This window comes from Rhea pennata, chromosome Z, assembly GCF_028389875.1.
Source record: "Rhea pennata isolate bPtePen1 chromosome Z, bPtePen1.pri, whole genome shotgun sequence".
NCBI lineage: Eukaryota > Metazoa > Chordata > Aves > Rheiformes > Rheidae > Rhea > Rhea pennata.
In genome coordinates, this window is record NC_084702.1 from 34,989,618 (window position 1) to 35,003,550 (window position 13,933).

A 13,933-nucleotide genomic window follows, 5' to 3' on the forward strand; every position below is an offset into this window, starting at 1 on the left:
CTGACTCTTACCATTTATTTTTCTTCCATTCTATTACAAAGGACCTTTTTCACAGCATGGTTGTATCACTTAGTCTTTAATCTATTCACTGTATACCCTAATTCCAGGTTATATTTAAGTACTCCACAAATTTTGCTCCAGTTTTGACATGGCAGGTTAAAACAATATTGACACTCTGTCTTTTGGGGTGACAGAGGTACTGCATGTTCAACGAATATGACACAGGGGTGAAGAACCCCTGTCTTAAATAATTCTTTTGATGGAAGTTCAAAGATTTCAAGGTCTGTTTTTTACTTTTTCTCCTCTGACAAAGCGTAAGGAAACATTTATGCATTTAGGCTAGATAAGTGCTGAGTCGCTCAGCAATGCGTTCAGTCACTAGTAATGCGTAATTTTTGTTTCAGAATTCCTTGAGATATCTTGAATGCCACTTCATCATATTTTTCTATATTCTAATCATAGCTGGTGTAAAAAAGGTGAACACGATGGTGCATATTTACCAGAGCAAATAGTCAAATTGTTGTTTATATTGACCACATGTACTGTACTAGAGACTGAATCTGGCCCAAATCATTAGTCAAATGATTAAGGCATTATGAAAAGTAGCTTATTTATACTTTTCTTTTTAATTATACCCATAAGGCAAGTTCTGCAGTGCTCAGAGTACTTGTTTCTTTTCAGGATCGATTCCGTATGCTGCGCAGGAACATTATAAAATAGTGATGTCAAACAAATTGTATTTGTGACAAAAATTTTGGAATTCAAATAAAACAAGGGAGGGAATAGCTTAGTAAAAATATTTATTGAAAAACTCCCAACAACAGTATTTGGCTGCATTAAATAAGTAAAATGCTGAGCGTGACTATGGTAATCAGGATGCAAACAGCTAGTACCGTGAGCAGGATGATTCGGCAACATTTGGCATGTCTTTTTTCTCTCTCTTTCTTTTTTAACAAGGTGTCATACCCAGGAGTATAAATATCCCCCATCCAGAACTGCAGATCATCCGGATTTTCCTAAAAGAAAAATCAGAACACAAACTCAGTTCCTCTGTCTTGCACATAAAGTCATTAGAAGACAGCTAGAAGTATTCTGGCTATCATCAGATTGCGATTAATGAATTTAAGGCATCATAACATAAATGTGAGAGACTTTCACGTGAATGTTGGTTTCCCTACTTGCCAGATGCTGCAAGTGTTGCTCCACTGGGGAAAATTAAGACCACACTTTTTAGCCAGGAACCAAACATAGGACATCAGCCATTGAAAAGCGATTAAAAGACCCAGAAGAAACCATGTCAAAGAAGAGATGCCAGTTTACAAATGTCAATATCTGAATTGCTTTCCAAAAAAAGGAACAGTAAAACAAAAAATAAAATGCATAAATCACCTGTGTCAGCCCACAAGCAGGAAGGACTCTGCATGGTGTAGGCAAGGCGGAGGAAATGTATGTTCATTGCTAAACACAATGATGTTATTTAAAGGGATGTTTATGTTGTTATCTAGTATGTCAGGATCTCAGTTATGGATCTCCCCTCTATTTTCCTCACGTGAGATAAAAACTATACTGCACTCGTTTTATAGATGGGGAAACTGAGGTAGGGGGTATTGCGGTTGAAGATTTACTCTAGTCACAGAGGTCGTCTTCAGCAGAACTGAAATTGCTGAAGTCTAACCAGAGACGTAGACTGTTTCTGATCAGACTCCTGTTCGTGTCATGTCTATACAGAAAAACATGTTCATATTCACTTCTGGAATCCCGCCAAGCAGAGAGCAGAACATGCTCTGTGGTGGGTCACGTATACGCACCGTCCTTAGCACGTCGTTTTTTGCTCAAATGCGCTTCAGCTGCACATTACCTTGATGTTGCTGGCCAAGTTGGAGTGCAGTGAATGCCTGTCGAAGTCTTGCGCCGTCCAGGAAGGAGTCTTTTTCTTCTCCTCCCAGTCACCATCCACATGGCTATCACTGTACAAGGGGTTGCTTTTGATTGTGGATTTCAGGGTGACGGGCGTAATATGCTTCCCGAGTGCTTTGTCTATCATTTCTTGGCTGACACTGCTCAGTCCTAGGCCAGGCAGCTCCGTGACATTTCTCTTTTCTCTCTGTAAGACACAAATTAGAGCAGAAGGTGGCTTTCATCTTCATTTGCCTATGACATAAGTCCTGTGCCAGAGTTATCATCTGCAACATAACAGCACCATTTTTAAAATTACCCATGCACCGATTCCTCTTGTCCTGGCAAACATCGATAGCGAAATAAGGGCACCTGACTGTTGGCTTTGTGCAGATTTCCTCCTTCCATGGAAAGCACACAGGTACAACATGAACGTCAAACCCTTCTGTTAATGTGAACCGGTGTGAGATGACGCTCGGGGGAAGAAGAGCCTCTGTGTTAGGAAGACAGGGCAAGGGAGCACCGCTGCAGAGCCTGCAGTGCTGACGGGGTGATGCAGAAGCAGAGCTGTAAGGACGACCGCTAAACAGAGCAGAGGGGGATATAAGGGCCGGCTTTCCTGGAGCTGCACCGCAAACAGCAGGGGCACGATTTGCCGCTTTGCTCGTGTTACTGAATGCTAAACCTGTGTCAGAACGTCGAAGGGGCCCTACGTTCGCCTGGAGGAAAAGGCCTCAGTTCAGGCACTGTCAGAACTGAAGGCTAATTAAAAACCTGAGCAGCACCCCAGTAACAGCTGTAATTAACTCAGACCACTTTTAGAAGAGAGGGATGGCCATGGAGGAGGAGAAATGCCCCTGGTGGGATCTGATTTTTGGAGACCTCACAAGCTGCAGCTTACCACAGACAAAGTTTCTTCACAGCTGGCAAAGCTCCTGTTGCAGTTTTTTCCAGCCCACTTGCAAAGAGGAAGGCCATCAGACCATCCAGTTCAAGCTGTTCAACATTTCAGTTCACCACAATATTTTCCTCCCCGAAACTTTGAATTAATCTGTTACTGCTTTGCCGTTCCAGCCTTTTGCCAGCTTGCCCAGCAGATCTATTTCTGACACAGCCATTGCCTCAGACTACTGCCTACCCAGTGTCTCAGGACTGCTCCTCAGCAGCGTAAGGTATCATCTCAGTGTAAATTAAGTTCTCCTTGTTAGCAAATAACACTTCCCCATTAGCTGCTTTGTTCCTAGGAACTTCAGTTTGAGAAAGCGGAGTCTCCGTCTGACGTCCCACCTCTTCCCACACACCGGCGCCGGGGCTGCCCTGAAACCGCAACAACCGGTGCAGCTCCCCAAGCTGGTAGAAAACTATTTGCTCGAGTAATTCATCTTACAGGGCTGGGTGGGGTGAGACAAGCACAGAGGTGGCACACCAAGGGAGAGGGGCCGCAGCCGCTGGAGGCGGGGGTGAGCTTCCGCTTGCGGGGGGAGCCAGCTGCAATACCGGATCAGCGCGTACCTTATGCCTCAGCCCATGCTCACGCACAGGCGCGTGTGAGCCGGTCCGGCAGGTGCCGAACGGAGCGGAAGGACTGGTTTCCTTTAGGATGGAAAAGAGGAGAAGAGAAAGCAACAGCCTTCTTCTAAGCAACCCTGGGAGGAAGCGTCACGCTGGCACTCTTATCGCTAAATCATGCACAAGTGACTAAGCATGTTTCCCATCAATAATTATCATTAGTAGGTGGGTGGATCCTCAGTGCCCTCCCAGTGCCTCTGTTAGTTCATAATTTCCACATGTTGTTCCTTAACCTTGCCATATCCCCTGACAATATTACTCTTTGCATTGCAGTTGCAGCTGGCACTGAAGCCTGCTGGATTCTGCTGGCCAGATTTCAGCTGAGCTGGTGTTTTTAACTGTCATTTCTTTCTGACTGCATTTTATTTTATTTTATTTATTTCTCATTTAAAATTTGTCAGAGATCTTAATGATGCTTCCCTCAGGCTTGCTAGACAGTTGAACTTGGAGAACATTTCGCTGAAGAAGGCGAACTGTCTCACCAGGGGATGTTCAGTCTCCTTAGGCTAAAATATTGTGAAAAGAATGTGACTTGACAGTAATTTTAAAAGCTGTTTTAAATAAAAAAGGCTCCAAAACTGGGAATAAAAGGCATGATGCAAAATTTGTTCATCAAAAGAGTGCTTTGCAGCAAAACTTTTTGTTGCTCCATTGCCTCAGGACTACCTTCCTTCTCATGGGCAACAAGACATGAGAACGGGAGAATGTGGTACCCTGGAGGAAAGCTAGTAAAGAAAAATGACAGGAGAGGCAACAAGTTCTTACCATGAGAACTGGAAACTGGGTCAGGAGAAGGCTTGGAAGGGCAGACATAGGAGTGCCAAGTTAACATGGAGGATACGCTTCAGTGCTGCTGAGTGCTCAGTGGTGAAACTTTCGCAGTAAAAAAAAAAAAGGTTCAAGAAATGATATGGAGAAGCAGATTGCATGAAACTTTTCAGTAAATAAAAGTGGTTTACCAGAATAAGTATTTATTAGCTCTTTCAAATTTCCTATATAAATTTTCCAAATTTCCGTTCATTGGATCTGACAGAGGATATGGTGAAAAAGCAACCGGGAAGATGCAGATGTGAATGCCAATAGGGCAGATGACTTGCTTCAAGGACTCTTCATGCCTGCGAACGCGAAGGGATGAAGGGCATCAGATGTGCTTTGCAGAGACGTGAAGTGGTGTCACGTGCCACAAAGCAACCTGGGAGCCAACCTGACGTGAACAGGAGGTCAGAAGATGGTCCTGAAAAATTAACCTTAAATGATAGGACTCAGGAACAGCAATATTAGAGCAAAGGAGATGTTCATACTACTTTCATTATAGAGTGTCTGGAGTACTTCTGTCCTAATAAATAACTATTTACTTGAAGAAAGCTGTTTTGCCCATCTTTCATTACCGAGATCTGCAGGGTTGCAAGTACATTACAAACTGCTGTATGGAGTCAGACCAAAGCTCCTGCCAACCTTGCAGCTGGCGTCTGGCTGTGGCCAGTTGCAGATGTCTAGAGAAGGATAAGGGAACAGTGGAAGTATGTAATGCCGGTCCAAGCCAAGGGACAAACAAGTGGCTGTAACCCAGAACCTAGCTAAGAGGTGAAAAATCTCTTGTCTTGCCAACTTGAAACACATGCAAAGGGACAACCTGAGACACAAGCATTAGGCTTAGCTGAGAGACCAGGAGAAGGTAGGAGTGCAGCTAGCATGGGCACTAGAATATATGCGGTGACAAAGTTTGTAGAGGGTTGTGAATTCCTGAGCACCAAGAGCAGTGAAAAGAAGTAGCACGGCATTCAAAAGCAAAGTGCTCTTGCAGAGATAGGGAAAAGTGGGGAACACAGACAGGAAAGAAAGGTCTGGGAATTCCAGCAAATGACCTGATAGACTAAAGGAGCGATGCAGCTCGGCTAGCAGCAGATAAAAAGACGATTAATTGAGTGTCTTCGGAGCGCTAAAAACATAATGTGAGGTGGAGAGTCCAGCAGGACTGAAAGCTTTTGGAGCAATTGGAAAGCTATTTGAAAAAGAACCGGTCTGTGCCTTTTATGCTGCTTTTCGCAAGAGAGGGCCAAGATTTCTGAATTGTTTTACAAACTGTCTTATTTAAAATAGATGATGAAAGTATACACTACTCAGACCCAGAAGAGGAACGCAAGGAGAAAGAGCAACATCTTTTTTGTCAGCAATTCAAATTGCTGGTACATAAAGCTGCTTCTTAGAATGCAGATAAATTAAAAATAAAAATAAATAATAAAATAAATACTTTTGGTTGGGGGGAACCCCCTAAGCACTTAAGAACTCTTTCAGTTTGCACCGTCTCATGATAAAGGTCTGTAAGAGCCCACAAATAAATATAAAGTCACTTTATGGTGGGAGTCCCAAATTTCTTAAAAGAAAATGCATTCCTGAGCAGGGACCTACTCCCCAGGTTTAATGACTTCAGGAGCTTGGAGGTCACACACAGATGTTCAGAAAGGCATTTGCCCCTCTCTCTGCGTTTCCGTTTCTGAATTAACGAACCCTTAACCCCATTAGCTCTCTCATCTTCAAGCACAGTGTGTTATTCCTGCACCGTTAGTGCCATCGTGTTTATGCCAATGTCTGGAACTCATCAGTGCTTTTCCCTTCATTTCACTGTCAGCGAAGAAAAGGAGGAGGAGGCGAGTCCATGAGCAGGAGCGAATGAGGCACGCTGAATTCGATCTGAACTCCTCAAACACGCTAAGGAGCACGCTCAAAAGAATAGCTGGTGCCCCGGTATGGAGCACACTGCATCACGAACAGCATTTCTGGGGACCGCGTCCCTGTGCTAGGAGGGGAGCTGCAGGAAGACCTGCCAGCTGGTGTTGCACCATACCCCATATTTTTGGTTCCCCTTGATTTGGGCTTTTTGCGCTCACGCTCGGGGCTTGCTGGGTGGCCGGAAAAGAGCGCTGGGGAACGAGGAAGTGGGGCCGGTGGGGTGTGAGCTGATGCATCTGGCCTGCTTCTGATCCACAGCTAAACATCTTCCCCCTGAGCTCCAGGGCCTCCACTGTGTGGGGCACTTTTACTTTTTTTTTTAACCAAAAAACTGTTACTGCCTCTTTACAGTAACTTGCATTTAACACGGTCAGTACATATCACACTTACAACAACCTTCTATCAAGACAATAGAAAGGTGAATGCAGAAAAATGAGGCAAAATAGAGGAAGGTGCTATGTGGACATGTAAGCTAGCAAGATACTAGCAAGAATCTGTAATACCATATAGCACTTCATTGGGTTAGGGGAAATACAGCCTGGATTTCAGGTTTAAGCCTGATTTTTATCTTCTGTGGAATTCTTTTCCTCTCTTTCTCCTACCTTGAATTTTTTCAGCAAGGGCCTTCCATCAGCCCCCTTAATACAGCAAATAGTAATTTGTCATTAAGAGGCTTGCTGAGAAACACTATGAACATTCTGCAACAAGCAGTAAAAAGCCTAGCGTATTGAAATAAAGTAGGTAGACCACCATGAATATGGTCACTCTTTTCAAGGCGTCTGTTTCTCCCTGAAGTCAATGGGAAAACTTCCAGGGATGTCAGTGGTGTGGATTCGGAGATGTTGGAAGCTGAATCAACAGCAGAAGGCTCAAACTCGCATGTCATTTGTCTCCAGATCCCCTAAATAAGGTAGAAAAAGCAGGGGGAAAGTCAGCCTGTTAGTCCTTACCTGTAAATAGACTCTGTTGTGCCACCGCTGCACTCCAGGCAAAGCTGCTTCTGGGAATTTTGCCAGGCTGGCTTGGAGGAAGGCAGAGTTTTTCACTAAAGACTTCACCTCCAGTTGTAGGAACTTATCGGGATGGTTGTTGTTTGGCAAAACGGAGAAATCCATGTTTCCCTCCTGTTGAGTAACAGTGAAAACAGCCCAGCTCCTGCTTCCTGGCCGTGCACACTCCTTCTATTATTAATGACATGAAGAAGGATACGACAGTTTCCTGAAACTGTATCTGACCCCTGTTTGGTGTCAGGCTCACTTATATCATCTACCGATGATAAAAGATCGTTTAGAAGCGGCAGAGCAGACAGGACGTGTTTCTTTATGCGCCTAGCTTAAGTTTTCAAGTTCAAAGTCTATTTTGATAGATGCACATGTGCTCATTAAAGCTAACAGAGTATCAGTGAGTAGATGCATGAGACACTTAAATGCATACCAGCACTTCCTTAAGTGACCTGCCAAAAATTTCAACCTTACACTACTTCAAAGCAAGCTCTTTTCCAGAAAATTAGAAGTAGTTCATAACACAAAGCAAGGAGCAGCAGAAGTCCCCTTTTGCTAGTGGTACTAGCACTATTGTGCTATATTGGTCAGTACCATTTTGCCACGACTGCTATGACATGCACTTCTTCAGGTTCAGGGGTTTGTTTGCACAGGGAAATACTAGTTTGTTTGAAGCAACTGATAACAGAAGTGTTCTTCAGGGAATTGTCTCTGCTCCTGTACAAGTGGAGGGAAAAACCTCTTACTGACTTGAACGGTGTGGTGTCAGTCCCTCCACTTCCATTATTTTATTTTGAGGCTTGCTATTTTTTGCCAGTGTTTTGCAAGTATTAAGTTCTTTTGACTTTCAGCTAATGAAATTCCCTTTATCATCATAGTCATTATTGACAATCAGCAAAAGTAACCTCATATTTAGGTTAACCCTGTATGCAAACCTTTCAGTTTCTGTAAGATGTTTCATTTCTGGCAACACTGTCACTGTTTTTCATAGCATAGTGAAGACCCGAAACTCTGTAACACAACTTCATAAGGGCCTGTTAGGGACTATCATGAAGTTACTGTTCCAGATCTAGCATATTATGCAGTCATTCTGTTTCTCTGTGCAGAACTAAAAGAGTAATAATTAGTATTCCAAAATACAACCATGCCTTCTCTCTTGAGGGTATGTTCCTTCTTCAGCATCCCTATGAACACAGGATTTTCCCATCTTACTGTGGCATACAAGCTGGGGTGCAGCTGTGAAAAATTACTTATTGACACTACTTCATCAAATGAAAACACAAAAATGCCCTACTGGGTCCAACTGCCTAAGCCCAGCATCTAGCTGGCTTTTTTCCCTACTGCTCTTACAGAACCAATAACTTAAGACTTCTGTAATCAATGACACTAAGATCTTTCACCAGATCCTTAACTGCAGGTTGCAAGTTTGGTATCTTCTGAGCGTAGTATAAGCTATTTTTCCATATCTGCACTACCTTACATTTATCTGCAACAAAGTCCATCAGTTAACATTTTGCTCAGTCACTAAATTTTATGAGGTCCTTCTGGAGTTCCTAGCCATTGAGACAACACTCGATCATCTAAAAAAGCCGGAGATCTCAGTATTTACTCTCTTCCTCTGGAAATTAATGAAAATGTTGAACAAAACTAATTCCAGCATCATCAACTCACACTGCTGACCCATCTCCATCCTGAAAAGCAACTGTTGAGCTCCACCTTTTGCTTCCAGCTTTCAAGCCATAAAAAGACTGTTCTGCAGTCCTGTGTCCACATAGTTTCTCAAATATTCTTTAATGAGGAACTTTGTCAAAGATATTGTATTTAGCAGATCCTGTTTGCTTAGGACACTACTGAAGCCATGCTCTTTCCAAACAGCCGATGTTTGTCCATGTACTCAGCAATCTTATTCTTTATTAAAGGCTCTTACTTCACCAGGAGAAAAACTCACACTCCTCAGCAAATAGTACCTAGGATCCCCTGGAGACCTCTTTTCCTGTAGGTAGGAATTACATTGCAATTTGCTGGTCCTCTGGCACAGAGGTTTTTGAAATGACAGGTTATGTATCACGGCCACCTGTAATTTCACATTGCATTCTTTCAGGGTTCCCACCGTAGTTATTTATTAACACCTAACTTACCCATTTGGTTTAATACAATCACATATTCACTTTAAATTAATCCAGCTTCTCTGACTGCCAAGGTATGAGAAACATATCAGCAATAAGCGCTAATGCAGAGACTTCACTGAACTTTCATAGCCTTGTCATCTCCAACTGACTCCTTCATATCTCTGTTACCAAGTGGTCCCACTGATTTTCTAGTTGTCTTCCTGCTTTTGATGTATTTCAGGCCCCTTTTACTATCAGTTTGGATATCCTTTTACAGGGCTCTTCAAAGACTTTCTGGGTTCATAATTTCCTGTTTACATTTGACCTGACATGTTTGAGGGCCTCTCTTGCTTGCCTCATGCAGGCAAACTGTCCATTTTTAATCTGTTTCACAATAGGCAAATGACACTGTCTCTTTACCATCGAAGATGACAATGACAGTCATTAATCAACGACAATTTGCTGAATGGGAAAGAAAAAAAAAACCCTCTTCCCCACTACCCTCCAGAATGAAACAACAAATACTGTCCAGAATAAATGAGATATTAAAATTCTGGTATTCCTTTTCTCTTGCAGAAGGGCGTAAGAAGGGGTAACTTGTAACTTCTGGTCACTGCTCCATTTAGCCAGTATGCATCTACAATGAAGAATCCCTACTGTGTACTGGCCTAGCACAAGCCCTCTGCACCACTTAAATCCCACTTAATCCATCAAAATAGAGCCTAAGTGGGATTTAATTAGCAGAGAGGCCTACTAGAGCCCCTGCGAACCGGAGTGCATTTCACCTTTACTTGCCAGCTGAACTTGACTGATTTGAAATTCATTAGTTGGAAGTGTTGCATATTCATCAGGCTGGAAAGAAAACACATTCATGCAGAGAGATCATTACTGGGGAGAGGGGGGAAAAACCCAACTCCAACCCGAGTAAACTGGGGTGTGAACGCCTACTGGTGCAGATAGCAAGAGCTTCTCTGAGCACAGGTGGAGAGTGCTGCCAGCTGCCAGCCAGGTCTGTGGCACTGCCCTGCACCTACCCACCGAGCACACTGGGACCCAGGCCACAGGCTGGGTGCATGCCCCAAAGCTGCTGATCGTTTTCTAACAAAACAGATGTTTTGGTCTCTGTTGCTTCTCTGAATGCTAATAGAGTGCATCAAAACAGCAAAAGTAAAACTAACTTGCTTTGAAATTCCTTCGGAGAAGGAATTAAGAGGCATTTTTGCTATGCAAACATAGACCTGCTTCCAAATGATTCAAATACATCTAATTAATAGCTTTGCGCTATAGATGCTAAAGGAATTAAAGCTGGAGCTGAGATTAGAACCTCCTGATTTCACTCAACATTATAGGGGAGGTTCTTGACCTTCCATTTTGCTGTGTGACCTTCCATTCTTGGTCCCTGCGCAAATGCCTTTCCTTTTGCGATGTGCTCTAAGGATGACTGCAGCACAACTCACTCTGCTCTTCTCAACAGAAGCAGGCAGGGTTAAAAATGTACTTCTCTGTTTTGCAATAAAGTCAGCTTTCTCGTTCATAGAATATTTGGAAACAGCAGAGCATAAACATTTCAAATTACATGGCTGATATGCCCAGCTGATAAAAGAGAAACCCTCTGGCTCTGACTTTGGAGACACTTTAACATTTGTTTGATTTTTGTTGTTGTTGTTATTCAAGCAAGTGAATAAGTGTTTGTAGGGCTGGATTCTGGGTAAGGATGAAGAAAATTTAAAATAATGATCATATTTTATGCCTGCCAACTACAATAATTCCATTATATTTTAAAATGCGTGTCTGTGACACTGAGGAGTTATGTGCAACAGCAGCTGAGCTTTCTGTGCATCAATACCGCACTGTGTCATTTTAATTATACGAAATATATCTTCACACTCCATAATGCCAGAGTTATTATTAAAAAAAAAAAAAAAAATTTAAGACCAAAGGGTATTTAATGTAAAATCATACACTAGCACATCATTAAAGCTGCAGTTTTTGAATGCATGGCAGTATCTGCCAAACCTAAGACACTGCAGCTATTTGAAAGCACATATATTGATTTCAATGGGAAGCAAGAATGCCACCAAGTATTCTTCCTGGCTATGACTGCCATCCTGACTGGCGAGCCTCCGTATACTAAATCTTGTGTGGACATCTACATCACATCCATAAAGGAGACTCCACAGAGAGGTTTAGAAGGCACAATCTCTCAAATCAAAAAAGGCGCGTTCCTTTCCTTTGCTTTGGGCACAAAACAGGAACCTGAATCTATTACTTAGGCCTATCAACAAGCATCAGAATTTAATACACAGTAGCTGCTACAAAGATGTCGGATGCTTAGGGCAGTCTGCTGGAACACGGCAGTAATTCAGCCGTGGATCTGAAGTTCCCCTTTCTGCACAGCCCCGAAGGCAGGCAAGTTCACATTCAATTGTTACAGTGATTACTACATCCTATGATGCCTTTCACACTCATTTCTCCAGCTGTCTTGCCTGCAGGGTTTGCTCCCCTAAGTATTTTCGGAGCATGCCTAATGCCTTGTGTTACGAAACGGAGGCAGAGGTCTTGCTCCTTCCTGCAGCCAAGTTCAGTGGCTACAGAACTCACTGGCGATACTAGCTTCTGCTCCACTGCATGTTACTTTATTAGAGCTTACTTCTCCTACACCAAGCTTCAGAAAGCGTTATGTCTGCCTGCAGCCACAGAAAGTCAGGAGACAGGAGGCATTCGCTGTAGGCAGTAGGGCAGCAGTTCCCTGCTCCTAGGCAGGGCTCAGTGGATTCTGCTATCACACACAGATGCCCCAAATAGGAAAAATGCAAGTAACAAAAGAAGCTTTACTTTTTATTGAAAATGTAAAAATCATGTGAATCATGTACAGTATTTTCTCATAAGGAAAATTTTAGCTGTTTCATAACGTTTCACAAAACTGTAAAACATTTTATTTTTATAAAGACTTTTTCATAAAACAAAGATAAAACTAAAGAAGTATTACAAAGCTATTTTCTAAATCATCAACAGAGAACTGAAAATGTTTAACAGATTAACTCATACAAGTTGGCAGGAGGAAGGACTCTTCCATTTGTAAAACTGCGAGAGGACACACGAAGGTAGAGAGGGGCATGGGTCTTTTCTTTCAAAACGTTTAAAATCAAGTGACGTTAAAACAGTACAGACGTGGTTTCATAGGATGGTACAAGTTCTAGGACTGCATTTCTCTACACTACCTCGAACAGTGCAACAGTGATTCAGTGTAAATCTCTACAGTGTTTCATTGCTTCAATACTTGTGTTCAAGTATGTGTCCATGAGAATGATCAAAATCCCTACTTAGCTATTTTGATTTTCCTGTTTATAATAGGTTACAAGTTACAGTAGATTCTCTCCTACAGTATGTTTCTAAATCAAACGAACTGATTTCACAATACATTCTGTAATAACCTGTTCCATAATGTTAGCTTACTCACCTTAACATCTGTTGCAAAATACACAAGATCATTGTGACTCTGAATGCCAAAAATACAATAAAATTAAAAAGGGCTTTATTTCCATATACAGCAAAACTATTCAGCTAAATTAAAATAAATTCAAGATAATATGATGGCTTTTTTTGGCAACAGAGAGATGACCCCTACTGAAAATAAACATTTAAAATACCAATTATTATTTTTTTAATTCTGATAAATGTATCCAAAATTGTTCATATAAAAATTAATTATGAAAACCTCAGAGGATAAAACAAGTAGGATGTCTAACCAAAACAATAAAGGATGTCTGGCAGGCAAAAATAAATTAATTTGATTAAATTATATGTAATCTGATAATATTTGGTCTGAAGAAGCGTGTGTGTGTGTGTGTGTGTGTGTGTGTGTTTGTGTGTGTGTGTGTTTATAAATAATAAGATTGCAAAGAGCTGAGAGCCAGCCAGCCTGACAGAGGTCAACTCTTTTGTTGCATCTTTTGCGCATAAAAGTCCCTGCACGTCTCACAGCAACGCTGATACCACCTCATGTCTTGACAGAGGTTCTTCTCTCGTATCACTCTGCAGTACACAGGCCACTGGTCTCCCAGGCACTTGAATGTTAAAGCAGCTGTGAAGCAACAACAACAAAAAAAAAGATCAAAAACACTTAAGGAAGTGCAATACTTCTTATGGAAGGATCCGGTAGCAAAGGTGGAAAGGACGCCAGAAGTGTATCCATGGATGGAAAAGGAAGATAACGTAGTTCAGATTTTAACAAAAGGAAAAAAAATCACTAAAATGGAAAAATCCTGATTATAATGCTGTCAGCATTTTAAACAGCAGAAGCCAGCTTACTCTTATAAATCAGAGCAAGTTGCACCGAAACTCAAGAGAGGAGTAAATCCATGTTTCTGCACCGCATAAGGATGAGCACAAAACAGCTCCAGATTCCAGGTATCGCAGCAGCGGCTTGCACTGGGGTGGTGGCGCAAAACCCAGCTCCAGGGCAGCAGCACTGGGGCAGCAGCACTCGGGACTGGGACAGAAGCCTCGGACAGGAGGCCTCAGCTTGAATGACACTAGAACACGGTTCTCAGTTACACCTGTAGAGGGATTTTTTAAAATATGTATTTTTTTTAAATTGGAAGCAGGTAGGAAAAGGTATGGAACTAA

The 13,933-nt window shown here is 42.3% G+C and overlaps 2 protein-coding genes across 2 annotated transcripts in view; both read right to left on the reverse strand.

Annotated features, from left to right (window-relative positions):
* Positions 1-836: 836 nt before the first annotated feature.
* On the reverse strand, positions 837-7,310 carry MINAR2 (membrane integral NOTCH2 associated receptor 2). Its single transcript, XM_062600484.1, has 3 exons — positions 7,146-7,310; positions 1,859-2,104; positions 837-1,016 (listed from the first exon to the last, which is right to left on the reverse strand). The coding sequence occupies exons 1-3, from the start codon at positions 7,308-7,310 to the stop codon at positions 837-839; spliced, it is 591 nt and encodes a 196-aa protein (XP_062456468.1).
* A 5,926-nt stretch (positions 7,311-13,236) lies between these two features.
* Positions 13,237-13,933, reverse strand: part of ADAMTS19 (ADAM metallopeptidase with thrombospondin type 1 motif 19) — a 146,975-nt gene continuing 146,278 nt past the window's right edge. The window contains 1 exon segment of the mRNA XM_062600485.1: positions 13,237-13,388. Coding sequence (XP_062456469.1) covers positions 13,237-13,388 — 152 coding nt within the window.